Raw genomic sequence first — 25,772 nt, forward strand, 5'->3', positions numbered from 1 at the left:
GTAATAAAGCTGTCACGTTAAACTCCTCTGTTGTTCAGAAGATTTCTAAAGAATAAAGGACCTCAATTAAACTTTGAATTGTACCCCAACCTACGATGTGAGTTCTTCTCACATTACCCCTCAATATGAGGGAGCACTTATTTAAAGCCATTTCATCAGATTCTGCTTTCCCCCCACACCATAAAACCCAAGGCACCCCATTCCTCGCTCTCAATTTCAACAGGTCCATGCTCTGTTGAGCTTGGTATGTGCAGAAGTGCAGAGGAGAACAGGCATGTGGCTGTGACTTCCCGAGGCTTGTAAGGTGGCGTTTCACACCTCTGACTCATTTGTTCAGGAGCATCCTGGCAAAGTCCGCATTAGACATCTTTTTGGGCTCCTCTGCAGAAAAGGGCGGAGTCACGGGTGGGTTCTGGGCCATTCCATTGGCTGCCTTGGCTGTGGGATTGCTCTGACGCTGCAAAGCGCGAGGGACCATCGACAGCTGGGTCCTTCCTTTCCCCCGGCTTTGGAAAGAACAAAGATGACAGGGCCAAAGTTACACACAAAGTACTGGACACTGAAATAAAAGAATTAAATTCTGCCATGCAAGTTCCATGCTATAAAAGCAGGATTCGGCACCCTGTACACCAGGGGTCCCTAACCTTTTTGAGCCTGTGGGCACATTTGGAATTTTGGGACAGGTGATGAGAACCACCCCACAATGGCTGCCGCAGGAGACGGAGGCAAACCCAAAATGCCTTCCACAGGAGGCAGAGCCAAATGGAACGCCTCCCTCTTCCGGGAAAGAAGGAACACCTGAAGGTGGAATGGAACCACACACAGACTAAAAAAAGCACAGGGGCTCGCCTGTCCTGATCCTTCAGTGAAAAACCCTTTTGTGTGAATGAGGACAACCAGCAGAAAGCCCTACCTCCCAGTGAAAGCCCACTTTTTGAAAAGCATGGTGGGTGCCAAGATAAGTACTGGTGGGCAGCCTGGTGGCGCCTATGGCACCAGGTTGGGGAACCCTACTGCACACCTTCATCTGGTGTTGATAACCACAAGGAAACACAAGGACCAGGCAGGGCCCTGATGCTCCTCCCTCAACCACTAAAAATCCTGCTGTCCTTGAGTTCGATCCTGACAGAAGTTGGTTTCAGGTAGCCTGTTCAAGGTTGACTCAGCCTTCCATCCTTCCAAGGTCGGTAAAATGAGCACCCAGCTTGCTGGGGGTAAAGGGAAGATGACGGGAAGGCACTGGCAAACCACCCCGTAAAACAAAGCCTGCCTAGTAAACGTCAGGATGTGACATCACCCCATGGGTCAGGAATGACCCGATGGTTGCACAGGGGACTACCTTTAACCTCAATTTAGCTCCTACATTTTCTCCCCAGTCATTTAAGAACTGGTTCACAGCTACAAGGTCTAGCAACCTGATTTCTCAAGGTCTCTCCTCCCAAAAGCCCCACGTGGTCCTGCGCTTTCAAAATCTCCAGGAAATTCAAGCCCTCCAGCAAATGAGGGTTTTTTTTTGGAAGAAAGTGAATCTCTAGGAACGTCCACACGACAGCTCTGCCTCCAAGCAGAAGTCTTTAGAACCATGAGAACTGCCCCCTTCATTTCGGGGGCTCCGCACTTCCCAGGGAACTTCTGCAGAGCTCCCACTTATTTCAACAAAAGGGAAAAGTGTCCCCAGAATATACAACACTTCCTGACACAGGCAAGATGATCACCTCCTGTACTCTCTGCCCCGCATCTACAGGCAGCCCTCAAAAATACTCACGCGCCATAGATCTGCCGTAGGCCCGGCACCTGGGAAGTTCTCCCTGCAGCCTCCGACCTCTCAGGGAATCTTCGAGCAGGCGGGTTGCTAATGGCCACCTTAATGACGTGCTCTTTAATGGTCAGGCCGTCCATCTTCAGCACGGCCTGGGAAGCCTGCGTCTCATTCTCAAACTCCACATAAGCCAGGCCCTGAGAGAACGAAAGGGAATCGGGAAATTTAGCGGATGCCGATCTAGACACATCCATTAGCATGAGGAAGCAATGCAGCCTGGCGTGTTTCAAGAACCAAGTGTAGCTTTTCTAAAGAAGCAAAGGACCCAGTTGGTCAGCAACTGCGCCACGCAAGGAATCAGAACCAAACGTATACAAGAATGCACAAGTATAACTCACAGTCCTGACCCTGACAGCAATTCCAGCGATTAACATATCACATTTTAATCCTGCCCTTCCCTCTACGGAAATCAGGACAGCATTGATGGTCCTCCCCCTCCTCCCAATTATCCTCCCAACCACCCCAGTACAGGTTAGGTGGACAGAACCTGACTAGGCCAAGGTCACTGAATTAATTTCAAGGATTCAAAGGTCCTAGTATGACACCCCTAACCACTAAAAGACAACACTCACAAATAAGGCAACAGGTTGGTAACCTGATTAAAAAACATTCTCTACGAATATTTGTGGCATATCATAAGACGACAAGAGTCCCTGGAAAAGACAATCATGCTAGGAAAAGTCAAAGGCAGCAGGAAAAGAGGAAGACCCAACATGAGATAGATTGACTCAAGGAAGGAAGCCACGGCCCTCAGTTTGCAAGACCTAAAAAAGGCTGTGAACGACAGGATGTTCTGGAGGTCACTAATTGGTAGGGTCTCCATAAGTCAGAAGCGACTTGAGGGCACTTAAGACACACATCTGTGGCATTCAGAAAACTGGACTCAACAGATTTCCCCCTACAATGGGGGGGGGGGCTGCACCACAAGCGGTTTCTTTGTTGGAGACCTTCTAGCATCACCTGAAAACACTTTTATTCCAGATTTGGAGGGGAGGTTAAGTTAATTTCTTGAAAGGTGCTTTTTAACAAGTCTTTGGATGATAATGGTTGTGAACCTGCTTTTAAAATCTTTTGCGCCATTTAAAAAATTTTCCTTTGTAAGCTGCCTTTAGTATTTATTTTTGAATTAAGGCAGGGTTACCAATAAATAATTCAGTGACACACAGGAGGTGTCCTCACTCTCCTCTGTGCCAAACCACCTTTAAAGTCAACAATTCCACTGAAGGAACATGTTCAAAAGGAACCCAGCAAAAACTCCTCTTGGGGGAGTCTGTGTGGAGCAGGGCTCTGGCTGTGACCATACCTTGGGTTTTCCTGCTCGGTTGGTAACCAGCCGGATCTCCTTCACGTTCCCGTGAGCCTTACACGCTTCTTCCAGCTCCTCCTTCGTACAGGAGAAGGGAAGGCCAGAGATGAAGAGTTTGTGTTTCTCCAGGGCAGTGCTGTACCTGAACACCTGCAGAGAAAATAAATGTCCTTTTTGCCCTTCGCGCTCAAACGAGCCGAGGCCAGATCTCAACATGACGCTGGCTCGGGCAGAAGCAATCCCACCTCTGGATGCGGGGCTCCCACAGCCGTCTCCTTCAAAGCAGGCCGCCACCTGTGTAAAGCAGCTGCACCTCTTGCACAGCCACTTCGCACAGGTAAAAAGAGAGGAGGCCGCAGGAGGGCAAAGCTCCGCAGGAGAAGGACTCCTGCCTTGTCCTCCTCCCTTTTAAATCCAGCTTTGCATTCTGCACTGCAGCTTCCCGATGCAAATGCAGGATTTCACCTTTCCCATTTAAAAAGGGATGCTTCTCTTTCTGCACAATTCGTTGAATAACGGTACTAAACAGAGAAAGCATCTGTTCTGTGGAAACAGAGGGCAAGCTGCTACACAGACCATGAATCGAGGACAGGAGTTAACTCGACTGTTGCAAAGCTCTGTCTTTCCCTCATTCCCTGCATCGGCCTGGCAGGCATGGCTTGGGAGTGTGAACAGCTCGAGGCCACAGATGCCCCCCGAGTTCAGATAAAGCAGCCGCATCCCATGCTAGTCCCCTTGGGCCAGCAGAGGGTCATAATCTGAACCACGCTACGATAATCACTGGGGAAGCCTCCCCCCACACACTTAAACCAAAGCTGGTATTTTGGGGGCACTCACTTGCACCTACTGCCTTCCAAAGCCCCTGACTAGCAATTGCATTATAGGTGGTGTGGGGGCTTTACAAACCAGATTTGGGTACCTTAAAATCTGGGTTCTTGTTCTTGTCAACACAAGGAGACACAAACATTGGCCTCCCTTCAATGATTCTGCGGTCCAGGCCAAGGGCCTGCAGAGCTGACTTCTCTTCCTTGAACTCCACGTAGCAGTAGCCCCGAAAAGTCCCCTTGTTGTTAAAGATGGGCCGGACTTCCACCACCTCCCCACAGCTCTCAAAGAGCTCCTGCAGCTTGACGTCTGGTTCCACCATGCTGTAGGAGAGGTTGCTGACAAAGACAGTGACGTTCTCTTTCTCGCGGTCGTGCAGGATTTTGGGGGCTTCTTTCCATTTGGAAGCCGCCTCCTCCTTTGGTTTTGGGTCAGCTTTCGTGGACCCGTCCCGCCCAAAAAGCCCCATTTCCGTCTCCATGTCTTCCACCTTGTCCTCATCTGGCATATCGCCGCCTCCCTTCTGCCTCTTGCTGGGCCGGTCAGCTGGTGGAAGGAAAGTCAAGAAGCTGAGACGTTCCCCATGAGCACAGGATCACTTCCAGCACACAGGTTAAGCAGGTCATAGAATCATAGAGTTGGATAGGACCACCAGGGTCATCTAGTCCAACCCCCTCCACAATGCAAGAAATTCACAACTACCTCCCCACCCAACCCCCAGTGACCCCTACTCCATGACCGGAAGGTGCCCAAGATGCCCTCCCTCTCATGAACTGCCTAAGTTTATAGAATCAGCATTGCTGACAGATGGCCATCTAGCCTCTGCTTCAAAACCTCCAGGGAAGGAGAGTTTACCACCTCCCAAGGAAGCCTGTTCCACTGAGGAATTGCTCTGTTAGAAAATTCTTCCTAATGTCTAGATGGAAACTCTTTTGATTTAATTAATGGTATACATTAATTTAATTAGTTGGTATATATGAGAGGTGAACGAGCGCTCTTGTCTCACCGTTCTCTGGTGCCAGCTGCATGCTCCACATCTCACCCACGGAGGGGCAGCTGGGCAGGGAGCACGGTTAGCAAGATCAAGAGCACAAGCTACTACCAGATACCATCCTGCTTTCTTCTCTGCCTATCACATTCCCGTCCTATAAAGGCAACGCAGAACCCTCAATATATTTCCTCCCAGCCCCCCAATACTCTCTTATGGACCAAAGAGGAGGGGGGCAAGAGGAAAATGCCCACAGGCCTAACCGCTTCAGGCCTCCCAGGAATGTGAGAGAAACTCAGGTGCCAGGGGCAGAGGCGGGCAATGCCCCTCCCCAGCTGGCAGCTCCAACCAATCTTAGTGGAAGGATCCACTAAGTAGCAAAACTTATTCAAATAACGAACTGTGGATTTTCGTAAAGATGCTGGTTGCGTCCTGTGCAATCCCATCCATGATTGCTTAGCACTAAGTCCTACTGGGAACCGGACCTATTCCCCAGCAAACGTACTCAGGATTCCAAATGCCAAATGAAGCCCCCCCCCCGCCCCCCGTTCCTTACCCCAGCCAAGAGAGCAGGCTCCTTCAGAGCACAGGGCAGAGCAGCTCTTTTGTGCTAGCCAAGGAAGGGGCTGAGAGAGGCTGTCTGCTCAGAAAGGGTCCATACCTTCCTCCTCTTGCCCCCATTCCTCATCATCGTCGTTGTCCGCTTTGCGCTTGTCTCCCGCCTTGGGTTTCTTAGACTTTTTGGATGCTCTCTTCTCCGCCCGAGTCTGCTTCCGCTGCTCAGCCCTCTCTTCTTCCTGTTTAGCGAGGGCAGCCTCCTTCTCAGCAGCCTGGAGAGCAAGGCACAAACCAGAAGAAATGTCCACCTTCCCAACAGAAGCAGAGCTCTTCCGTTACCCTGGGATGGAGCCCACGCCCAGCACGGGAGCGGGGAAGGAACTACCTAGCCTAGGTGGCACGGGGGCAAACGGGGCAGTAAATGAAAAGCAGAAGATCTGGCCTGGAGGGAATGATGGGACAGATGGAAACTGGACCGGAGGGATGTCGAGCCCAGTGAAATGTGGAAGCATGGATGGAAGGCCAGGCACTAGGATCAAGGCTGACCCCCAACTGCCCTACCCAGAGCCAAGGGCTGCAGCCCCCGGAGACCTTCTCAGACCACAGGGAACACTGGGGAGCATATTCAGATTGCGATGCCGCTTCACCGAAGCCCCCCCCCTCCAAATATAGAACCCCTAAACAATTCTTTGGGGGCTTGTTCTCTTGGGCTAGCCCTGCTCAGGGTCAATGAGAGAGGGACACACGTGTATAAGAGAGAAAAAGGGACATCAATCAAAAAGGATCTGGGGAATGCTCTTGCCTTGGCAACGACTAGTGAAGCTCTCTGGGCCAAAGCAGAACATGGCAGGCTTAACCCACCCAGTACCACAGATGGGCTTCTCCAATATGTTACCAGCTAGGAACTGGTGGGGAGAGGACAAAAGTGGCTGCTTCTTCGCCTGCCGCCCAAGCTCATAATGCAGGAGAGAGAGCTGCAAATCCAATGAGTGGGATCATGCATGCAAAGCACAGACTGAAGGAACTCCTGGTTAGGTAGTGAACTCTAGGCAAGGATGCCTCAAAAAGAGGCATGCTGCTTTTCAAAAGGACCTCAGAAGCTGCCCCAACCTTGGCTCTCTGCTCATTCACTCGCGCAAGCCGGTTTTCTATTTTCTGAACGGCGGCGTCCCAGTCTTCTAAGGTGCCTAAGAGAGAGAGGGAGAGACCAAAGAAAAGGCGATTTAGCTTCCCTGCCCATCCTGCAAGGGTCCCCCAAGACTTGAGGTAAAGTCATAATAAACCTTACAACTGAATAAGCAAGTCAAAACACTGCAGGACCGACATACAAGGGGGTGCCTTTTGATTCTGAACATGCATTTTTTAAATTTTAAAAAAAGAGCTTCTAGTCCTTCTCAAGAATGAAATATGGAGTATAGCTACATCAAAGAAAGAACATATAAATAACCCAGCCAGAAAGACTGTCAGCATTGGGGGACATAATGGCCACACCAGCAGCCTTCACAGTAACTGAGCTTAAGTAAAAAAAAACCTGGGCATTATTTACTAACAAAATGTTAAGAACTTAATTCTAAGAACTTGGAAGGGCAATCCAGTCACTGTTAAAAAAATTAATCACATCTTAGCAGTGAAAAATTTCATGAGTTCATTAATTGGGCAATACTGAAGATTGAAGGCAGTAAAGACAGAATTTTTTTTTTCAGTTTAAAGATTTTCTCTCTATCCCGGCTTCAGCCAGGGAGGGCGGGTTATAAATCATGAAATAAATAAATAAATCCCCACAGTTAGAATAAGGTTTAATTAGCATAGGAACTAACTTGTTACGGGCAAAACTGTGGTGGGATTGAACTTTGCAGCTGGCTTCCAAACAGAGCCCCAACTTGTGGGTGTTTCCTAGAGGAAGGCCCCGCTAGCCTACCAACGGCACAGACACAGGCTCCTGTTCCATGCCGCCAGCAGCCCAGGTGAGTCTAGCACGCTCTTCCCTGCACAGAGGGTCATGCTGGACCAGCTGATCATGCAACCCTGGAGAGCCCCAAAGCATCTCACCTTCAATTCTTTCTAGCGTAAGCAGCACCTCACAGACGTGCTCCGGGTAGTCCGTCGTGCACTGCACAGCCCGGTGCAAGGCCTTCCTGCAGTGCTGGGTATCGCCATGTGCCCTGCAGCCAGAGAGCAAAAGAAAGAGAGGGCTTTAGTGTTGCAGAACACAGCGCAGTGAGCTTCCTGCTGCAGCAATGGCATCCTCAGCTGAGCGGTACCCTTCTAAACACGTTCACTTCACCCAACTTTGGAGGCTACAGCTACTCAGGAAGGCAAGGCAGGCAGCCTACACTGCCTGGAAGTTGTTCTTGCACTGTGGCTCCTCCACAGGATCTTTCACACACCCTAACTAAAAAAAAAAAATGGCCTGCAGTTCACACTTGATGCAAAACTCACAACTGTCAGAGGCAGGAAAAAAAGGGAACAGAAAGCAACAGACAGAATAATGGAGGACAAGGGGGAGAGGAAATCCCAGAGAACAAGCAATGAAACGTTTGCTTAAATGTTAAGTGTGCTTTTGCAAAAGGAAATCGCCTTCAAATAGGCTGTTTTTAAGAGAGTGATGAGAATTTTCGTTTTGCTCTCTCTGCTTCTACAACTCATCAGAATCTCTGGTACTTTGACAGTTGCCTCTCAGTTACACCGTGGGGACTTTGAACCGCCGGGTAGGATCCTGCAGATCTGTTCCACTACTGGCTGAAACAGAAGGAGGCTCCTGAAACCAAGAGGAAGCATCGGATCCAGGGGTCCCAGCCCACTTTCTCCTTCAGTGTTCGAACAGCCCCCACATTCTACAGACGGAGACACCTGGCTGGGGACTCCACAGCCGCCCTTGCAAAATCTCTCACCGCTCCAAGCTGTAGTACTCCAGCCACATGTTGGCATATTTGGCGTTCCCTTTCGTCATGATGCTGTCCCAGAGCTCTCGTGCCTTCTGCATGTTGTGACACAGGCGGGCCTGCGGAGAAGCCAGGAGAAGAACCACAGCTCAGAGATGGAGCCCCTGCTTTGCATGAGGAGGGCCCCGGGTTCAAACTCAGGACTCTCCAGTTCAAAGGCCCCCTAGTAGCAGGTGCCGGGAAAGACCCTGCTCTGGAGTGCCCCCGCCAGTCAGAACAATCTGCGCAAGATGGACCAACTCCTGACTAAGTAGAGAGCAGCTTCACACCAGAGGGGCTGTGACTGTTTGTGAGCTCCAATCCCTAGTGGTTCCAGTTACCCACTCGAGATTTTAAAAGGCCTAACGGAGCTTCAAAGCATTTCTTGAAATACATTCACAAAAAGAAACTGCTGCCTCTCCCTGAAACGGGGAAGCCAAAAGATACAGCAGGTGCTTGAACTGGCTGTTACCTGTACCGCCGGCATGCAGTTGCAAAGGCAGTACAAGTGAGCCTGATCCGGGCAAGTTTGATTCGTTGTTTTAATGGATTGAAAGGTGGCTTGGGGTAGAGAAGAAGAGTTGTTATATGCCAGCTTTCTCTACCACTTAAGGAAGAATCAAATCGGCTTACAATTACCTTCCCTTCCCCACAACAGACACCCTGTGAGGTAGATGGGGCTGAGAGAGTACTAAGAAAGCTGTGACTAGCACAAGGTCACCCAGCTGGCTTTATGTGGAGGAGCGGGGAAACCAACCCGGTTCTCAGATCAGAGGGTTGGTAAGTTTGATAGTGCTGTTTACAGTTCCAAGAGTGTCTACTAATGAATATTCTCTAGTTTTGTGTTCATAATGTGATGCAACGACACCAAGAACTTCCTGTGACAGAGATGCACAGGCAACGCATTTTAGTATTGTCCAAAGGGTAATCTACTATTATCTTATGTTCACAGTTAATTATGATTAACGAATGACTCTTAGGCTCCCGCTCCCTGCTGTTTATATCCCAGCTTCCTTTTGCAAAGGAAAAACCAATGGTGTCCAAGCCAGAAAGCTTAAAGGGCGCATCTGGTGAAAACTGGCCAGTGGCAGGGACCTCACAGTCTCCCCCCCCACACACACACACTTTCTTCTGCAGAGTGGCCAGGAACAGCTGGGCCAGGCTCGTCAGTGGCAAGAGCTTCCCACCCTCCCAGGTATGCTGAAAAAGGCTTCCCCACTGGTAAGAGTTCCAATTCAAATCAAATCTTTATTTCGATACAAGATCAGCTCTGAAGACTGGTAAGAGTTATTGTACACTGTGAGACGATCTCTGTTTCAAAAGAGCAACAGTACCTCAATCCTCGCCCAGGTCTGCATTATGGTACATGAAGGGTCCCCGCTCTCGCTAAACCCTGCAGACAAAGGAAACTAAGGTTACACCCAACAGAAAACAATGGAGAAAGCAAGTTCTCTAGGGGATGAAAGTGCAGAGGCATCCAGCTGCCTTGCACCAAAAACTGAAGAAGATCCCTTGAAATCAGGCCCAAAATGTGGTCCACCAGAGGAATACCCCTCAGGGTGGCTGAATGCTGTCTGGGGCTTCCCATAACCACCCCCCCCCCATTCTGGGCACCTTCTTTCCCGCCCCATCTGCCACAGGCAGGTCTTCCACAAGGAAGCCAGTGGTAGCAAAAGCAAGGATGACATATTTCCTTAGAACCTCCTTGTTCAGAGGCAGTCCATCTCTGAAAACCAGGTGATGGGGTCAAGCTTCTGAGAATCCAGAAGAACGTACTGCTAAGCAGCATGGCCTCTGAGGTCAGATTCTGCAGCGCTGCTCTAGCAAAGACCTCAGGGTGAGGAGGGAAGGTCAATCTGCTGCTTCCACTACCTGAAGGAGGCCCCCCCAGGCGGAAGGGGAGATCCTTCTGGCTTCTTGTGCAAAAAGAGGCTTAAAACCCCTTTTAAGCTTTCAGTTCTGCATCTCCAGGCTCAAACACACCTTCCCGGGTTTAAAATAAAAAGCGCCAACTTACGCTCTTCCACTTCTTGCTTCAAGTATTCCACAGCATGGGCAAATGCAGACCTCAGCTCTTCCAGCTCTTTACTGGAGTCTGAAAGACATCGAGCCACAGTCATAAGAACATAAGAAAGGCCATGCTGGATCAGATCAAGATCCATCAAGTCCAGCAGTCTGCTCATACAGTGGAAACTAAGATTACACCCAACAGATAGCAAAGGACAAGTTCTCTAGGCGACTGGCATGTATTTGGGAGAGAGAGAGGGGACAGATGGGAAGAACTGGGAAAGAACAATTTGCTTGCAGGGCCGGCCAAAGTGACCACAGCAAAGATACAGAAGTAAATGCATGTTTCAGAGCAATTTCTGCGATCGAGGTCACCCTTTGCATAAACAGTGAGAGCAACGGACAGAACTTGGGCCTTGCAGCGGGCAACTCTCTACGCTTAGCAACCATTAAAACAGCAGCTGCATCGTGAGATATAGGAACGGAAAGGACGAGCAGGGTGGTTGCTGGGCCTCCAGGCCCTCCCTTTGCTTGCCGCCCCCCAGTGCAACTTTGACCAGCTTTCAGCCTTTATCAGTTCCCACTGAAGAGCCATTTAGCAAAATTCCAAAGGCCTCCAAGGCTTCCTGGAAGAAACTAGGAATACCCTGGACAAGGCGGCCTTCATTCTCACACACAACCAGTAAGGGGATAAGCCTGTTCTTGGCCTGCACCATTTGAGAACATAAGATGAGACTTGGCATGCTTGAATGCTCCCTACACATAGAAAGCTGGTTGTCAGGGAGGAGGATTCTAGCCTCGCCTCACCCAATGTTAGTCTGCAACATGCAGGAGACATTTTGTGTAGAGAAAAGAACTCAGTTGACTTGCACTAGAAGCGATACTGCCCAGCCTGACCACCCCATGAGCCAACTGTGAAAACCAGGCCTCATAACAAGGCCAGGCCTGAAGGCTACCAATAAGCAAAGCCAAAGTTTCCCCAGCCCTGAGCCACAACACAATTACCTTGAGTAAAATCCACCCGTCTTCTCAGGTAGTCCAGGTACGCCTGCCAGATTTCCACATAGTCAGTAGCTTGGATGAAGCCAGCGTTTAAAGCCTTTTCAAAATTTTCTAAGAAGGATAAGGAAGACAAAAAACAGTATGGATGCGACTTCAGCCTCCGTCCAAACCCATTTAGCAGCAGAGGGCTCGGTCCCAGAAAATAGCTTCAGAACCCTCCCTCAAACCAGAGGTGCATGAAGCCATTATGTTCTGAAGATCACACTTCCTCAAGAGGAACTCACCTGGGCTGAAATGAAGCCCCAGGACAGTGTCAAAACGAATAAGGCATCTTTGCACCCTGACCCTGCCTGCACAACTCGAGTTTGTACAAAAAGAAGGGTTGGCAGGGAAGTTCTCAGAGTTTTTGGAAAGGGAAAGATTACAAGATGCAATCTGTATTTCAAGGCGTCTCTTTACCAGAAATGAGCTGATGCTCTACTTCATGCCTCTCCATGGCCAGCAGGTACTGCTTCCACAGCTTGACAGTCCAAGGACAATTCCTGACCGCCCGCTCGTGTGCAGAAAGGACCAGCCCCTTCACCTTCAGCTGTCTGTCCTGGGAAATAAAACACCATGACTGAAGGATTCAGGCCAGGGCTGTGAGTGTGTTCTGCTTCCACCACAAAAATCTGTTTCCTGGGAATGTCCATTTTTTAAAAAAGCCCATTTTTAACACTTATGGAGAAATTTCTTCAAACGCCTATGGGTAATAGCTGCTAAAGTAATAAAATCCAAAAAAAGTAGTAGAGTAGGGTTTTTGGGGTTAAGAGGAATGTCTTCAGCAGCCTGCTTATTCCCACACATACAATTATCAATATTAAAATTACGCATAGTCTGAATGCAAATATGGAACATTTATGCAGGTCTCAGGATTGCTAACATGTAGAGGAGAGGGGCTGTGGCTCAGGGGCAGAACCTCTGCTTGGCATGGAGATGGTCCCAGGTTCAATCCCCGGCATCTCCAGTTGAGAGGACCAAGTAGTAGGTGATGTGACAGACTTCTGCCTGAGACCCTGGAGAGCCACTGCTAGTCAGAGCAGACAATACCCTGTACACCCTGATGGACCAATGGTCTGATTCAGTATAAGGCAGCTTCGTATGTTCATGTGCGCTCAATATTAGCTCACACAGCTGTGGCTGAACAGCAGTGAAGCTGGGAGAAAACAGAAGTGTATAGTCCCACCCCCACCCCCAAGGAAGTCACCAGCTCTGGGCTCCTTACCAGATACTGAGTGTACTGAGCCCACAGGTCTGGCACAAGGCAGTTCTCTGCCAGTGCTCGCTCATATGTCAGCTGGATGCGAGCCGGATCCCCACCCTTCATCTCAAAGTCAATGTAGGCTTGATGTTCTGCCAGTTTCGGTGTCTCGGCTACCAGCTGTAAAGCAAGCAGGAGTAGAGAAAGGAAGCCATTTCAGCACACTTAGCGGGGGGGGGGGGAGGAGGAACGGAACAATCTGTTCTATATAAAGTTTGGACTGTGTGATACAAGCACAGGAAGATTTCAGGTGTACTAGACCCAAAGGTGAGCAAGGTTTTGGAACAAACACAGCTATGAATACTATGAGGGAGGCTGTTTGGGATACATGAGAACCTAGAAACAGAGACTTGCACCTGGGTTCAAATCCCTCTATTTACTGACTTCATCTACATGTAATTATACCTTTCTCTCTGATGCTTAAGGCGGATACAAAAATTTTTAAAAACTTGATCAGACAGTAAGGACCTCCAATAAACAACGTAGTAGGCCACAAACTACAACAAAAACAAAAATCGTCCTAAGGCATGACAATGCCAGAATGCGGGCTGCAAAGACTGTAAACAATGCCGTAAAAGGAAGGAAATACACATAACAAACACTGCAAAACAGACAACAATCCTAATCCCCTATAAAAGCAAACTCTTGAGTGTTCCCTACAGGTCGGACCCCTTCATAAAAAGTGTCCCTTAAAGATTCCTGTTCTTCATTCTACAAAATGATAGACTTGTGGGAGCCTTCCTGACCACCCCGGGGCAAGATGTTCCACAAGACCAGAGCCACAATACCAGACAGAGAATGCACGTGTACAGACCATTGCCAGTGACCTGTACGAAAAGCCCTGCCGACAGTCACTCTGAAAGCTTCTGTTCCACTAGAAAACTGTAAGAACACCACAACAATGTCTGGAAGGCAGAAAGCCTTTTAAAAATTATGCGTTGTCTTACCAAGACTTCCAAAAGTTGTGACCAAACAATTCTTAATGTGTTTTTTAAAGGCCTCCCTGAATTCAAAGGAGCTTGCAATATTTACAGCGACCCAATAAAGCAAAGTTTTATTATATACTTAGTTTTCCCAACATTGTTTGCACCACTGTCAGCTGGGTAAACAAAAAATCTCCTCCTGTAGCCAGCAGTCAGGGACCCGGCTTACCAGAGCTTCTTCATAGGGTTTACATTTCTTCAACTGCTGAAAAGCCTTCTTGTAATTCTTGACCACCGCTTCTGGGATCGGCTCCTCTGACCATTCTTCGTATTCAGCGTAAGTAGCCTCCATGTCTGGGCAGAAAAGTATAAAAACATTGGAAGGCCAAGGTCTTTAGCAGCAGGATACAAGTTCAGTTCTGCTGATTTTGAGGCACTCAAAGAGAGCCATGAACAGGCCAAGCAGAAAGCATAGCAGCCTCCACGAACCCTTTGCTGGAGCACCTCTCGAAAGACAGAAGGCTCAGTTCTGACCTCAGCATCCGTAGGCTGGAGAATTCATGGGCTTCTGTCCTCCCGCCCATCTCCCTCTTAAGGTACACTGAGATTACAGGCAGAAGTCCGCAACTAACACCAAGGCTCCTGTGCACCTGGTGAGTTCAACATCTGCGAGCCTGAACCAGAAGCTTTCCTTACACCCCCCTAAAGCCACCCCTTCCAACCAGAAAACTGCCACCATACCAAGGACCCCTGCAAGAGAAACAGTCCTGGTTGCCCAGTGGATGTGTTCTTCTGATGGTACTGCCCAAAGGAATCCTACAAACCACCACCCACCCAGTTCCAGCCATACATCTTCCTCTGGTGGAAGGGTCTTTGCCAGCAGAATAGCTTTGCCACATGCTACGCTCCTTCCAACAGAGGCAGCCTCAGAGGGCAACCATTAAAGCTCAGGAGTTCTTACCCAGCAGTGGAATCCCCAGCTGGCGCCTGAAGAGCGCGTGGATCTTTTCAAGCTGAGCACCGACAGTCTGCTGCTGCTCAGGGGATGGAATGCTGCCAGCTGCCGGCTGTTGGGACAGAGAGAAGGCTGGGGGCATCAGGCAAGCAGCTTCCTGCCGCAGTAGAAGACTGGAAACCACCCACCGACGAAGAGAAGTCAAGAGGCATCGTAAGTCAGCACAGCCTACCTCCCCTGGCCACAAACAAGACCACATGCTCATCCAAAGCATGTAAACGCCATACCAGCAATGAGATTTGTCAATGGGCCCAATGCCAATGAACGGGAAAACCAGCCCCAGCCCCCTGAGGGGACAAGAGAGAGGAGAAAAGGAAAGCAGGAGAAGAGACCTGCAGAGATGATGGAGTCTCCATCCTCACTCTGGTACAGGCCTTCCTCTCTCTGCAGAACGTCACCAAACTCAAAGGAAGAGAATTGGCAGCAAGAGAAGGTGAATGCCCTCAGATTGCCTTCACCCCACCCCACCCGCTAGTGGCCAAACGACTTGCCATGAGGTTGCAGAGTAGCATCCTAACCACAAGGCTTTCCTTTCACTAAACAACTGCACACACTCATAGTGGTCAAGGTGGCAGAGTGTGAGGGTCTCTGTCTTTGTGTCTCTGCTTTCCATCACCTGCGGTGTTATCAGTGAACTCGTAAAAGCAGTTCACACCTTCTGGTCTCAGGCGCCAGGCCTGATGGCCCATGTATCTTCCCCCCCGCTGTTCTTCCTGCCAGTACTCCCTCAGGCCGGTGCGGCCTTGGAAGTGTGATAGCCGCACCAGACTTCCTGGGATCCGTCTGATGTTTTGTATTATGCCAAGCTTGTAACTTCCCATAACAATAAGTGTGAACCCCAGTGCCCCAGTGCCCTGGAGTCAATATATTCTGTAAACCCGTATAGCCCCTCACTTGCAACTTTCTACCTGTGCCTGTCTCATCTCCTGAAGGCTTCAATAAATCTATTGTTTCTGTATCAACGTCTGAGCAACTGATTTGGAGAAGCAAACTCAGAGAGGGGGATCTCTCATATTAAGTTGCAAGTCCTTGCCTCTCGGACTGCAGCTGTACCGCTTTGGACAGAATGTCAGCCGACGAGGACACCACCACTAACCCCGATGCCCCCAAGGAACCGGACGAGCCGGAGAAGCCGGACCCGAAGGAGGAGGGAGCCAAGCCAAAGAAACCGAAGGGTCGCGCACCCGACCAAGATCGGGACGGACGTCCCCGGGGGCTTACTTATTGGCTGGACTCTCCCAAGGGCTGGTCGCTCTCGCGGACTGCGGCGAAGGATCGCCGGTTGGCCTTCCCCAGCACGGGACTCGAAGGGGACCCGGCCCGCAAAGAAGCCCTCATGGAGGAAGAACGAAAGCAGTGGCAGGAAGACCGCCGGGCTATGCAGGAGCAGATGGAGATCATGCAACGCGTAATGGGTGAGATGGCCACGACCCTAGATGCGCTGAAGTTGCAACCTCCAGCCGGTGCTCCCCCAGACGGGGCGCCGGTAGTTCCGCCCGCAACCCCTGCCCCCCCGGCCCGTCGGGACCTGAAAGTCACGTATGACGGGTCGGGAGACCAGTTGACCTTTTTTATGGTCCAAGTAGACATTTTTATGCGGGAACAAGGCCGAACCTTCGTTTCTGAGGAGTCCCGGGTGCAGTACGTGGCTTCCTTACTGCAAGGGGAGGCGGCTGCCTGGATGGTGTTGCAGTATGAACTCCGCTCGCCGGTGCTGCGAACCCTGGACGAGTTCATGGTAGCACTCCGAAACCGTTTTGAGGACCCGACTCTGGGTGAGCGGTCTAAAGCCTCCCTGATGCAACTGCGCCAAGGGACTAAGTCGGTGGCGCAGTATGCAAGTGAGTTCCAGTCACTGGCTAGCCGAATTCTGGACTGGAGTGAAGCTACCTTGGTACAATGTTTCAGGGAGGGTCTCAACCCAGACCTCCAACATTGGGCCTTCATGCAAGGGAACCCCCCGGATGTGGAAGGTTGGGTTCGCCATGCTGCTGACATCGAGAATCGCAAACAACTCCTGAACTTGTCCAAGCAACGGCTTGGGCGAGACCCCAGGCCCCGAGGTGACCGTGGCCGGGAACTCCGGCAAGGGGGTGGCGGGGGTCTCTCGGCCGCGGAACGCCGCAAGCGGTTCGAGGCCGGCGTCTGCCTGATCTGCGGGGGAAAGGGTCACTTTGCATCGCAATGCCCCTCTCGCTCAGGCCGTCCGACCCCCCCCCCCCGCCAAACCCAGGCCGAGCCGACGAAACCGGCCGCCGACAGCCAGCCTCGCCGCAGAAGTGGACCACTGAGCCGGCGCTCCGGCGCACCCTCCGCTCTCCACGCGCGCCCCCAGGATGGGGCATCCGACTCTACGGTCCCATCGGGGTCCCGGATTACAAATACCGTCTTTGATTCGGACGGCTCCCCGGAAGCCACCACCCCGTCCCCCTCTTCCAGCGAGGAGGAAGAGTGGGAACAGCCGGCAAAAAACGCCGTCGGTCTGCTGTAGAGGGGGCTCCGCAGCAGACCGTCCCTATCGTTGTGCAAGGAGCTCCACCGATGGTAAGCGCCCAAGAGGACAATGTATTTGTGCGTGTTCATCTGTCCCTACCCAAAGGGGGTCCCCCGTTAGAGGTCCCCGCGTTGGTCGACTCGGGGTGTGCCCGCACCATGATAAATGAGGAAACTGCCAAGAAGTTGGGTGTCCGGCGCAAGCGGCTTCCGGGACCCCTCCGTTTCTCCCAAATGGACGGGAGTGACTTTAAACGGGGCCCTGTGACCCACAGAACTGCAGCCGTGATTATGTCCGTGGGGGAACATTGGGAACGGTTGTATTTCACCATCGCCCCTATTGTAACCCCTGTGGTGTTAGGGATGAACTGGTTAAGGGGACACAATCCCTCCATTGATTGGGTTAAACGGGTGCTTTCCTTCCCCGAAAACCCCTGTGGGTTGCATGACAAGGAACGGGTACTCAGAACTCCAGCCGCCGCACTGGTGGGGTCCCCCGCCCCAGTCTCTCCTCAATTACCCTCTGAGTACTCGCAGTTTACTGATGTTTTCGATGTTAGAGAGTGCGACGAACTGCCTCCCCACAGAGAAACGGACTGTGCCATCGAGATTGTAGGGGAAGGCAAACTGTCTAAGGGAAAGGTTTACCCCATGAGCCCTAGTGAAAAGACTGTATTGCGAGACTATCTGGATGTCAATCTGGCGAGGGGTTTCATACGCCCCTCCAAGGCTCCTTATTCAGCCCCAGCTTTCTTTGTAAAGAAAAAGACGGGAGATTTAAGACTGTGTATTGACTTTCGCAGACTGAACGCAGTCACCCAGTCTAATGCTTACCCCCTCCCTCTTATTCCTGACCTTCTAGCACAATTAAAGGAGGGCCGAATCTTCACCAAACTGGACTTGGTAGAAGCCTACCACCGCATTCGCATCAAAGAAGGAGACGAACCCAAAACGGCCTTTTCCAGTTGTTTTGGGATGTTTGAGTACCTGGTCATGCCGTTCGGACTTTCGGGGGCTCCGAGTGTCTTTATGCAATTAATTAATGAAGTTTTGCATGATTTACTGTTTCGGGGGGTGGTGGTATTTCTCGATGACATTCTTATTTACTCTGAGACCATGGAAGAACATGTGCGCCTAGTGCGAGAAGTGCTCCAGCGGCTGCGGGAGCACAAACTGTATGCTAAGGTGTCCAAGTGTGAATTCCACCAACCTTCTATTACATTTCTGGGGTATGTGATTTCCCACCAAGGGTTGGAAATGGACCCCGCCAAGGTCCAGGCGGTGCGGGACTGGGAAACCCCCACTACCCGCCGCCAACTTCAACAGTTTTTGGGGTTTGCCAACTTTTACCGGAATTTCATTCCCAACTTTGCCCAAGTTGCGCTTCCCCTCACTGCCCTGTTGCGTACCAAGGACAGGGGGGCTAGCGCCGCACTCCCCTCAGCCCGTCTGCAATGGTCTCCCCAGTGCCAGCAAGCTTTTGAACGTTTAAAGCTACTTTTTTCATCCGAACCCGTTTTGGCTCACCCGGATTGCACCAAGCCCTTCGTGGTGCAGGTGGATGCCTCGGATGTAGCCATGGGCGGGGCCCTATTGCAGAGGGATGAGGGGGGACGGTTGAGGCCATGCGCCTACTTCTCCAAGAAGTTTTCCCAGTCCGAAATCAACTGGGCCATTTGGGAGAAGGAGGCAGCAGCGGTCAAACATGCCCTTACCATATGGAGACACTTCTTGGAGGGGGCCGAGCTGCCGTTCGAAGTGTGCACAGATCACAAGAATCTTGAGGCTCTCAAGGGAGCTAGAAAACTCAATGCCAAACAAATTCGGTGGGCCCAATTTTTTGCAAAATTCCGGTTCACCCTCAAACATGTCCCTGGCAAAGAAAATGCCCTAGCTGATGCTTTGTCACGACTTCCCCAGTATCGCAACGATTTCGATCGCCCCGTCGACTCCCTGTTCACTCCCGAACAGCGAGGGGAAGTCCCTGGCTTGGCCGTCACCACCCGATCCCAAGCCCGCCAACCGGAGACCCCCCCTACGCTCAAAGGTATCCCGGAAGCATTCCAACAGCGACTCCGGGACGCCTCCTTACAGGAGGAGGAGCACCATCTCCTCCCCACTGGCTTGGAACGAACCAACACTTGGTGGGTGCAAGGGGGGAAACTATATGTCCCATCTTCCCTTCGCAAAGAAGTATTGGGACTTGTACATGGGGCCAGGCTAGCGGGTCATTTTGGTTTCATAAAAACGCTTCACCTGGTTCGAAGGCAATTCTGGTGGCCCGGTATGAGATCTGATGTAGAGTTGTATGTGCGCAGCTGCCCCACCTGCGCCACAGCCAAGAAACGGATGGGAAAACCCCCGGGGCTTCTCAAACCGCTTGAGAACCCCTCCCGTCCCTGGGAAGTCATCGCCATGGATTTTATCACCGACCTACCTCCAAGTCGGGGGAAAACGGTTCTCTGGGTTATCACAGACCTCTTTTCCAAACAGGTTCATTTCGTTCCATGTGCAGGTCTTCCTTCAGCCCAGGGCTTAGCTAAACTGTTCATCACGCACGTCCTCAGGCTACACTCGATCCCGAGGAAGGTCCTCTCCGACCGGGGGGTCCAGTTTGTTGCCAAATTCTGGCGGGCTTTCCTAAAGTTAATGGGAGTGGAGGAACAGGGCCTTTCTTCCGCCTATCACCCCCAAACGGATGGTCAAACGGAACGAGTAAATGCGGTAGTAGAATGTTATTTGCGTTGCTATGTAAATTTCCACCAGGACGACTGGGTCGACCTGCTGCCATTTGCCGAATATGCGTACAACAATGCGCCTCATTCCTCTACCGGCTTTAGTCCCTTCCAAGTTATATACGGGACGGATTTTGGCCCTTTCGGTTCTGCCCCCGTCTCGCCAGAGCTCCAGTCTACCCCTGATCTTCAGGAGTGGATTCAGGTGGTTAAATCCACCTGGCCATGGTTGCTCAAAAATCTGGAAAGGGCAAAAAGCAAGTACAAGGAACAAGCAGACAAACACCGGTCTCCGGGATGGGAACTCAAGGTGGGGGAGCAAGTCTATTTGTCCACCAAAAACCTCCGCTCTCTTCGCCCCTGCAAAAAACTGAGCGACCGTTATGTAGGACCTTTCCCCATTACCAGAGTAATCAACGAGGTTACCGTGGAACTGAGTCTCCCTAAGACTCTCAAGGGAGTTCATCCAGTCTTCCATATAAGCCTCCTCAAACCTTATGTAGCAGCTCCCCAGTTCCACCCCCCTCCCGCTCATGAGATTCCTACCGTAGTAGGAGGGGATACCCATTTGGAAATATCCAAGGTTTTAGATTCCAAATGGAAGAAAGGGAAACTGTTTTACTTTGTTCGCTGGAAAAACCTTGGCTCCGCTCATGACGAATGGGTGGCCGCACCCCACATGGCAGCTCCTCGCTTGGTCCGAGAATTCCACCTCGCTTATCCCGATAAGCCTCGTCCTCTCGGAGGGGGGCCTTAAGGGGGGCAGAATGTGAGGGTCTCTGTCTTTGTGTCTCTGCTTTCCATCACCTGCGGTGTTATCAGTGAACTCGTAAAAGCAGTTCACACCTTCTGGTCTCAGGCGCCAGGCCTGATGGCCCATGTATCTTCCCCCCCGCTGTTCTTCCTGCCAGTACTCCCTCAGGCCGGTGCGGCCTTGGAAGTGTGATAGCCGCACCAGACTTCCTGGGATCCGTCTGATGTTTTGTATTATGCCAAGCTTGTAACTTCCCATAACAATAAGTGTGAACCCCAGTGCCCCAGTGCCCTGGAGTCAATATATTCTGTAAACCCGTATAGCCCCTCACTTGCAACTTTCTACCTGTGCCTGTCTCATCTCCTGAAGGCTTCAATAAATCTATTGTTTCTGTATCAACGTCTGAGCAACTGATTTGGAGAAGCAAACTCAGAGAGGGGGATCTCTCACACAGAGGCTTTACCTGCACTGTTTCCAAAATGGCATTTTCAAACTCTCGGAAGGCCTCCCAAACGGCAGCTCCTTTCGTCACGTGAAGACCAACAGCGGTTAGCGCCCTTTCAAATATTGAGCGGACTTTCTCAATGCCTCCCTCCTGGCCAATGCCGCCAATCGAGTACTGGGCGTATTCGAGCCAGATCTCAGGACCTAAGGGAAGCCATAGAGGTATTATTTACTCAGTTCTGCCAATGGGGCAGGATGAGAGCTTGGCCTGACCATGAGTCTGCACTTCCCTTTGATAAGAGTGGCTTGACATGTTTCTCTGCACAAGGCCCTAGTTCACACCTTAACTTTGTAAACATCAGCATTTGCTCTAACTTAAGAGTTACTTTCTTCTGATTCTACTTAGTCTTTCCTGAAACACACACACACCAACACAGCGCAAAGCTAGCAAGGAAGGAAAACCAAAAATCATAAGAGATGATCAGTGAGGAATAATTGGAGCTGGAGAACCAGACCTCAACAAATTAGCTTCAGACTATCTTTCAAATCCAAACCTTCACACTCATTTGGCTGCAGAAAAGTCTTTTTAGCTAGAAGGTCCTGAATTTCCTAAACAAAACCCATTTTTAACATTGGATTATGAATTTTTAATGTGTAAAATGGAGAACGTTTTTCCAAAAAAAGGAAAACTTACAGATGTAGTCTTTCACAGCTCTCTCAAAGAGATCATAGACTTTCTCCCGCTCTGAGTTATCTGATGCCATTCGGATCTCATCCTTCAGCCAGTCTAACCAGATCTCTGCAAGACATGGGTACAATCCATACAGCTCTACTACGCACAAATAATAAAAAGATTTTAAAATATTTTTAAAAGCCTAAGAAAGAGGCAGAACATACCAGAACCTGCCTGAAGGTGCCTGCATTAAAATTTGTGCTTTTTTTTGGCACTATGACCCGCCAGTGCTTGGGCATGTTTAAAGTAATGCACCATTCCAGAGAACATATAGCTATTTGAAACATGCAATTCTTAAAGCAATACAGATATTGAAACTTAGAACGTACATCCTGAGTGTATGACAGAAGAGCAGCATATAATATTTTAAATAAATAAATGAGGGATGTGTCAACATTCAGAAGCTGCACAATGGGGTGAGGGGCATGACCCTGAAGGGTTTATCCCTTGGTCCTCAAGGGGGGGGATATACTGCCACATCTGAATGAGGCATATTTGAACTGGCACAGTCACAAGTAAGTCTGCATACGAGATGGGCAAGTTGACCAACCCTCCACTGAGTTTTCCAATGTTAATACAACACAACCATATGTTCAGCGTGAGATATCTATGAGTCTCAAAGATTTGGTAGTGGAAAGAGCTGTGAAGCTGCAGCAAACATACAACAACCCTGTAGGGTTCCCAAGGCAAGAGACTTTCAGAGGTGGTTTGCCATTGCTTAATTTTGGGTAGTGAGCCTGGACTTCTTTGGTGGTCTCCTATCCAAATAATAACCAGGGCCAATTTTGCTTAGCTTCCAAGATTGGGCTAGCCTGGGCCATTCACATCCAAACAAACAAAATTTAGTATGTAGGTACAGAGCATTTCTAATGTTTCTTGTAGTGGCCACTTTCTGTGTAGTTTTGTGCCAAGATAGTCATCAAAATTTAATACATGCCTTTTTATCATAAAAGTGTTTGTTCTCGCAACGTTGAAAAGTCTCAGTTGGGAGATACTCACAAGGACACCACTCCTGTCTTTCCTGACAATGCATTCTGATAAGCTGTTGAAGGCCCTCTCGGCCAAAAGTGTACACTAAAAACCCTTAACTGCCACACACAGATTTCACAAATATTTGATTCAGAGGGATATGTAGTGAAAAGAAGGTATTTTGATAGTTTATGCAAAGGCATAACTGACAGGGTACACACACAACATCCTATTCAAGTCGCAAATGTGCTCATCCTATAACAGTCCTAAGAGCTTAAGGGTGTTCATGAAAAAAACAAGCTACAAGTTTTAAGACATCACCTACCTTCAGTGAGAGGAAAGAGTTCGCTCATCTTCTGACGGGCTCTTCGAAGTTTTACCAGCTCTCCTTCCTGGCGCAACAATTTGATCAAGTCCAGGTGACAGTTATAGTCAAATGCATTGATGGACAGCTTAAAGAAAGGTAATAACACAAGCCTTTATTTATAAGCTCTGACTGGAAACGGAGCAAGCATTTGCTCACTCAATCAAGATGCAAAGATTATTCTTTTGTGGCATTCCACACATCCCCCCATTTGTGGCCAATTCTTGGGCTATACATGTTTCCTTAAGGCACAGCATGTTCCGACGGCCAATAGAAAAGCTTTGCTGTGCTAAAGGTTGCCAGCTTCAGGTTGGGAAATTCCTGGAAATTTGTGGGGTGGAACCTGGGGAAAGCAGCATTTGGAGAGGGACCTCAGAAGGGTATGATGCCACACAGTCCACCCTCCAAAACAGCCATTTTCTCCAGGCAAACTGATCTCTATATTCTGGAGATCGGTTATCGTTACAGAAGATCTCCAGTTCCCACCTGGAGGCTGGCAACCCTAACTGCACTGCTTCAGCTAAGTAGCTCTCAAGTATGGGGATGAATAATTTGAAAGTGATGCTCAGCATAGGCCTCTCATGCGGTTTTCTTTGGTTGTAAATTAAAGCACCCCAAAACCCAAGGAAATTCTCCACACTCAAATAGCGGTGGCCGGGGTGGTTTTCATCAGCTTCCGCTAATGATCCAGCTGTGGCCCTTCCTGGACAGGAAAAGCACCTAGGTTAGATTACTACAATGCACTCTTTGCAAGGCCAGCCGTGAAGACCACCCGAAAACTACAGTTGGTACAGAATACCGCCCCCAGAGTGGGTCCAAGGGACCGTACCACTCCAGTCTTGTTCCATTTACACGGGCTTCCAATTTGCTTCCAGGCTCAGTTCAAGGTCTGCCCCCCCCCCCCCCACAAGCTGCAATTTCCCCTAGAGCTGATCTCTATATACTGGAGATCAAGCGTAACTGGGGAGAGCTGTGGCTCAGTGGTAGAGCATCTGCTTGGCATGAAGAAGGTCCCAGGTTCAATCCCCAATTGAAAGAGAGCAGGCAGGTAGGTGATGTGAAAGACCTCTGCCTGAGACCCTGGAGAGCCACTGCCGGTCTGGGTAGACAATACTGACTTTGATGGACCAAGAGGGGTCTGATTCAGTATAAAGGCAGCTTCATGTGTTCATGTGACTCCAGGCACCACCTGGAGTTTGGCAACCCCACCCAAGCAGGACCCCCCCACACGCCAGCAGACCTCAAAACCGCCATCCCCCTGAGGATCACCAGCTGCTCCTTCAGAAGCCTTCGGGCCGCTAGGCCCGAGCACAAACTCACGCAGAGAGGCGGGCAGCCTCCTCGCCCACGGAGGGCCCTCACCTGCTCCTCCAGGCGCTGGATCTCGGCCTCGTTCTCCTTCTCCTCATCCTCGCCCGAGGACTCCTCCGAGGTCTCCTCGGCGTCCTCGTCGCCTCCGCCCTCCCCGCCTTCGTCTTCCGAGCCTCCCGCCTCGCGCAGCTCCTCCGCGGCCGCCTCAGCCCCGCCGCCGCCGCTCGCCGCCATCTTGCCACAGCCGCCGCCTCAGGGCCGCCGCGCTCCTCTCGGCCCCCGTGGGAAGCCCCGGGCCCGCCCCTGCCCACTGAGGAGGCTGCCCCGGCGCCGCCTGAGTCAAAAATACCGCCCCCAGGAATGGCCGCGCCGCCCTGCGCTGTTCTGAAATCCCTAGTTTTCCTTGTCGAGGGAGAGGCTGGTTTTAGGAGGCTCGCGAGCCAGGGTGGGCCGAGAGAGGTCGAGTCTCAGAGTTCGTTTTCAAACAGGCAGCTCTGTGGACAGCCTCTACGCTGTTCTGAGGCGTGGGGGCCTCAAAGGAGGTCCGTTTAGAGCCCGCCGTTGCTTGTGGCGGGGCTGCCGCGTCCCTCGCTATGACCAATCGGAGGCCGGCTAGTTTGCGCCAATAGGAACGGGCGGCGCTTGGCCCTGCTTTGGCACGTGCTAGCCCTCCTCTAGGGAAACAAGGGTTGCCAACTCCGGGCTGGGAAATTCCTGGAGACTTGGGGGTGGACCCTGGGGAGGGCGGGCTTTGGGGAGAGGAGAGACCCCCCCCCAGTGGTGTATAAAGCCATAGAGTCCACCCTCCGAGGCAGCCATTTTCTCCAGGGGAACTGATCTCTAGAAATCAGTTGTCATTCTAGGAGATCTCCAGGTCTCACCTGGAGGCTGGCAAGCCTAGTCCTTCTCACCATAGAGGGGTTCGTATGTGGCAGAGCAGGCGATGGAAGGTGTCTTAGCATAAGGGGAAACATCCTTAGCATAAGGGTTCCCTGGAAAGGACCTGGTAACTGATGCCAACCCTCAGGTTCCCTGAAACTATCTAGACCAACACATAAGGGATGGGGAAGAGAGAGCTTTATCTAAATCAACATTAGTAGAAATGCTGCTTTCGAGGCGGGGAGGGGGGAATCTAGTGTCACCTAAGGTTGCCAGGTGTCCAGTATCAAACCGGACACATGTAAATGTCCTGTATTTTTCAGGGGGGGGGTTTCCAGGGCAGTCAGCAAAAATACTGGACTGTCCGGGTCAACTGACAACCTTTTGGGAGGGGCTGGGTTTGTTTTTTAAACCATCTAGCAACTC

General features: G+C 50.7%; 1 protein-coding gene across 1 annotated transcript; it reads right to left on the minus strand.

Annotated features, from left to right (window-relative positions):
- Nucleotides 1-325: 325 nt before the first annotated feature.
- On the minus strand, nucleotides 326-24,701 carry SART3 (spliceosome associated factor 3, U4/U6 recycling protein). The gene is made up of 19 exons (XM_056859637.1): nucleotides 24,519-24,701; nucleotides 23,118-23,244; nucleotides 21,785-21,889; nucleotides 21,110-21,294; nucleotides 14,611-14,716; nucleotides 13,879-14,003; nucleotides 12,691-12,846; nucleotides 11,886-12,024; nucleotides 11,430-11,537; nucleotides 10,435-10,512; nucleotides 9,752-9,810; nucleotides 8,388-8,497; nucleotides 7,546-7,658; nucleotides 6,607-6,683; nucleotides 5,600-5,768; nucleotides 4,045-4,496; nucleotides 3,123-3,275; nucleotides 1,766-1,956; nucleotides 326-506 (listed from the first exon to the last, which is right to left on the minus strand). The coding sequence occupies exons 1-19, from the start codon at nucleotides 24,699-24,701 to the stop codon at nucleotides 326-328; spliced, it is 2,817 nt and encodes a 938-aa protein (XP_056715615.1).
- Between the last annotated feature and the right edge of the window lie 1,071 nt (nucleotides 24,702-25,772).

The sequence above is a fragment of the Euleptes europaea genome, chromosome 13, assembly GCF_029931775.1.
Source record: "Euleptes europaea isolate rEulEur1 chromosome 13, rEulEur1.hap1, whole genome shotgun sequence".
NCBI lineage: Eukaryota > Metazoa > Chordata > Lepidosauria > Squamata > Sphaerodactylidae > Euleptes > Euleptes europaea.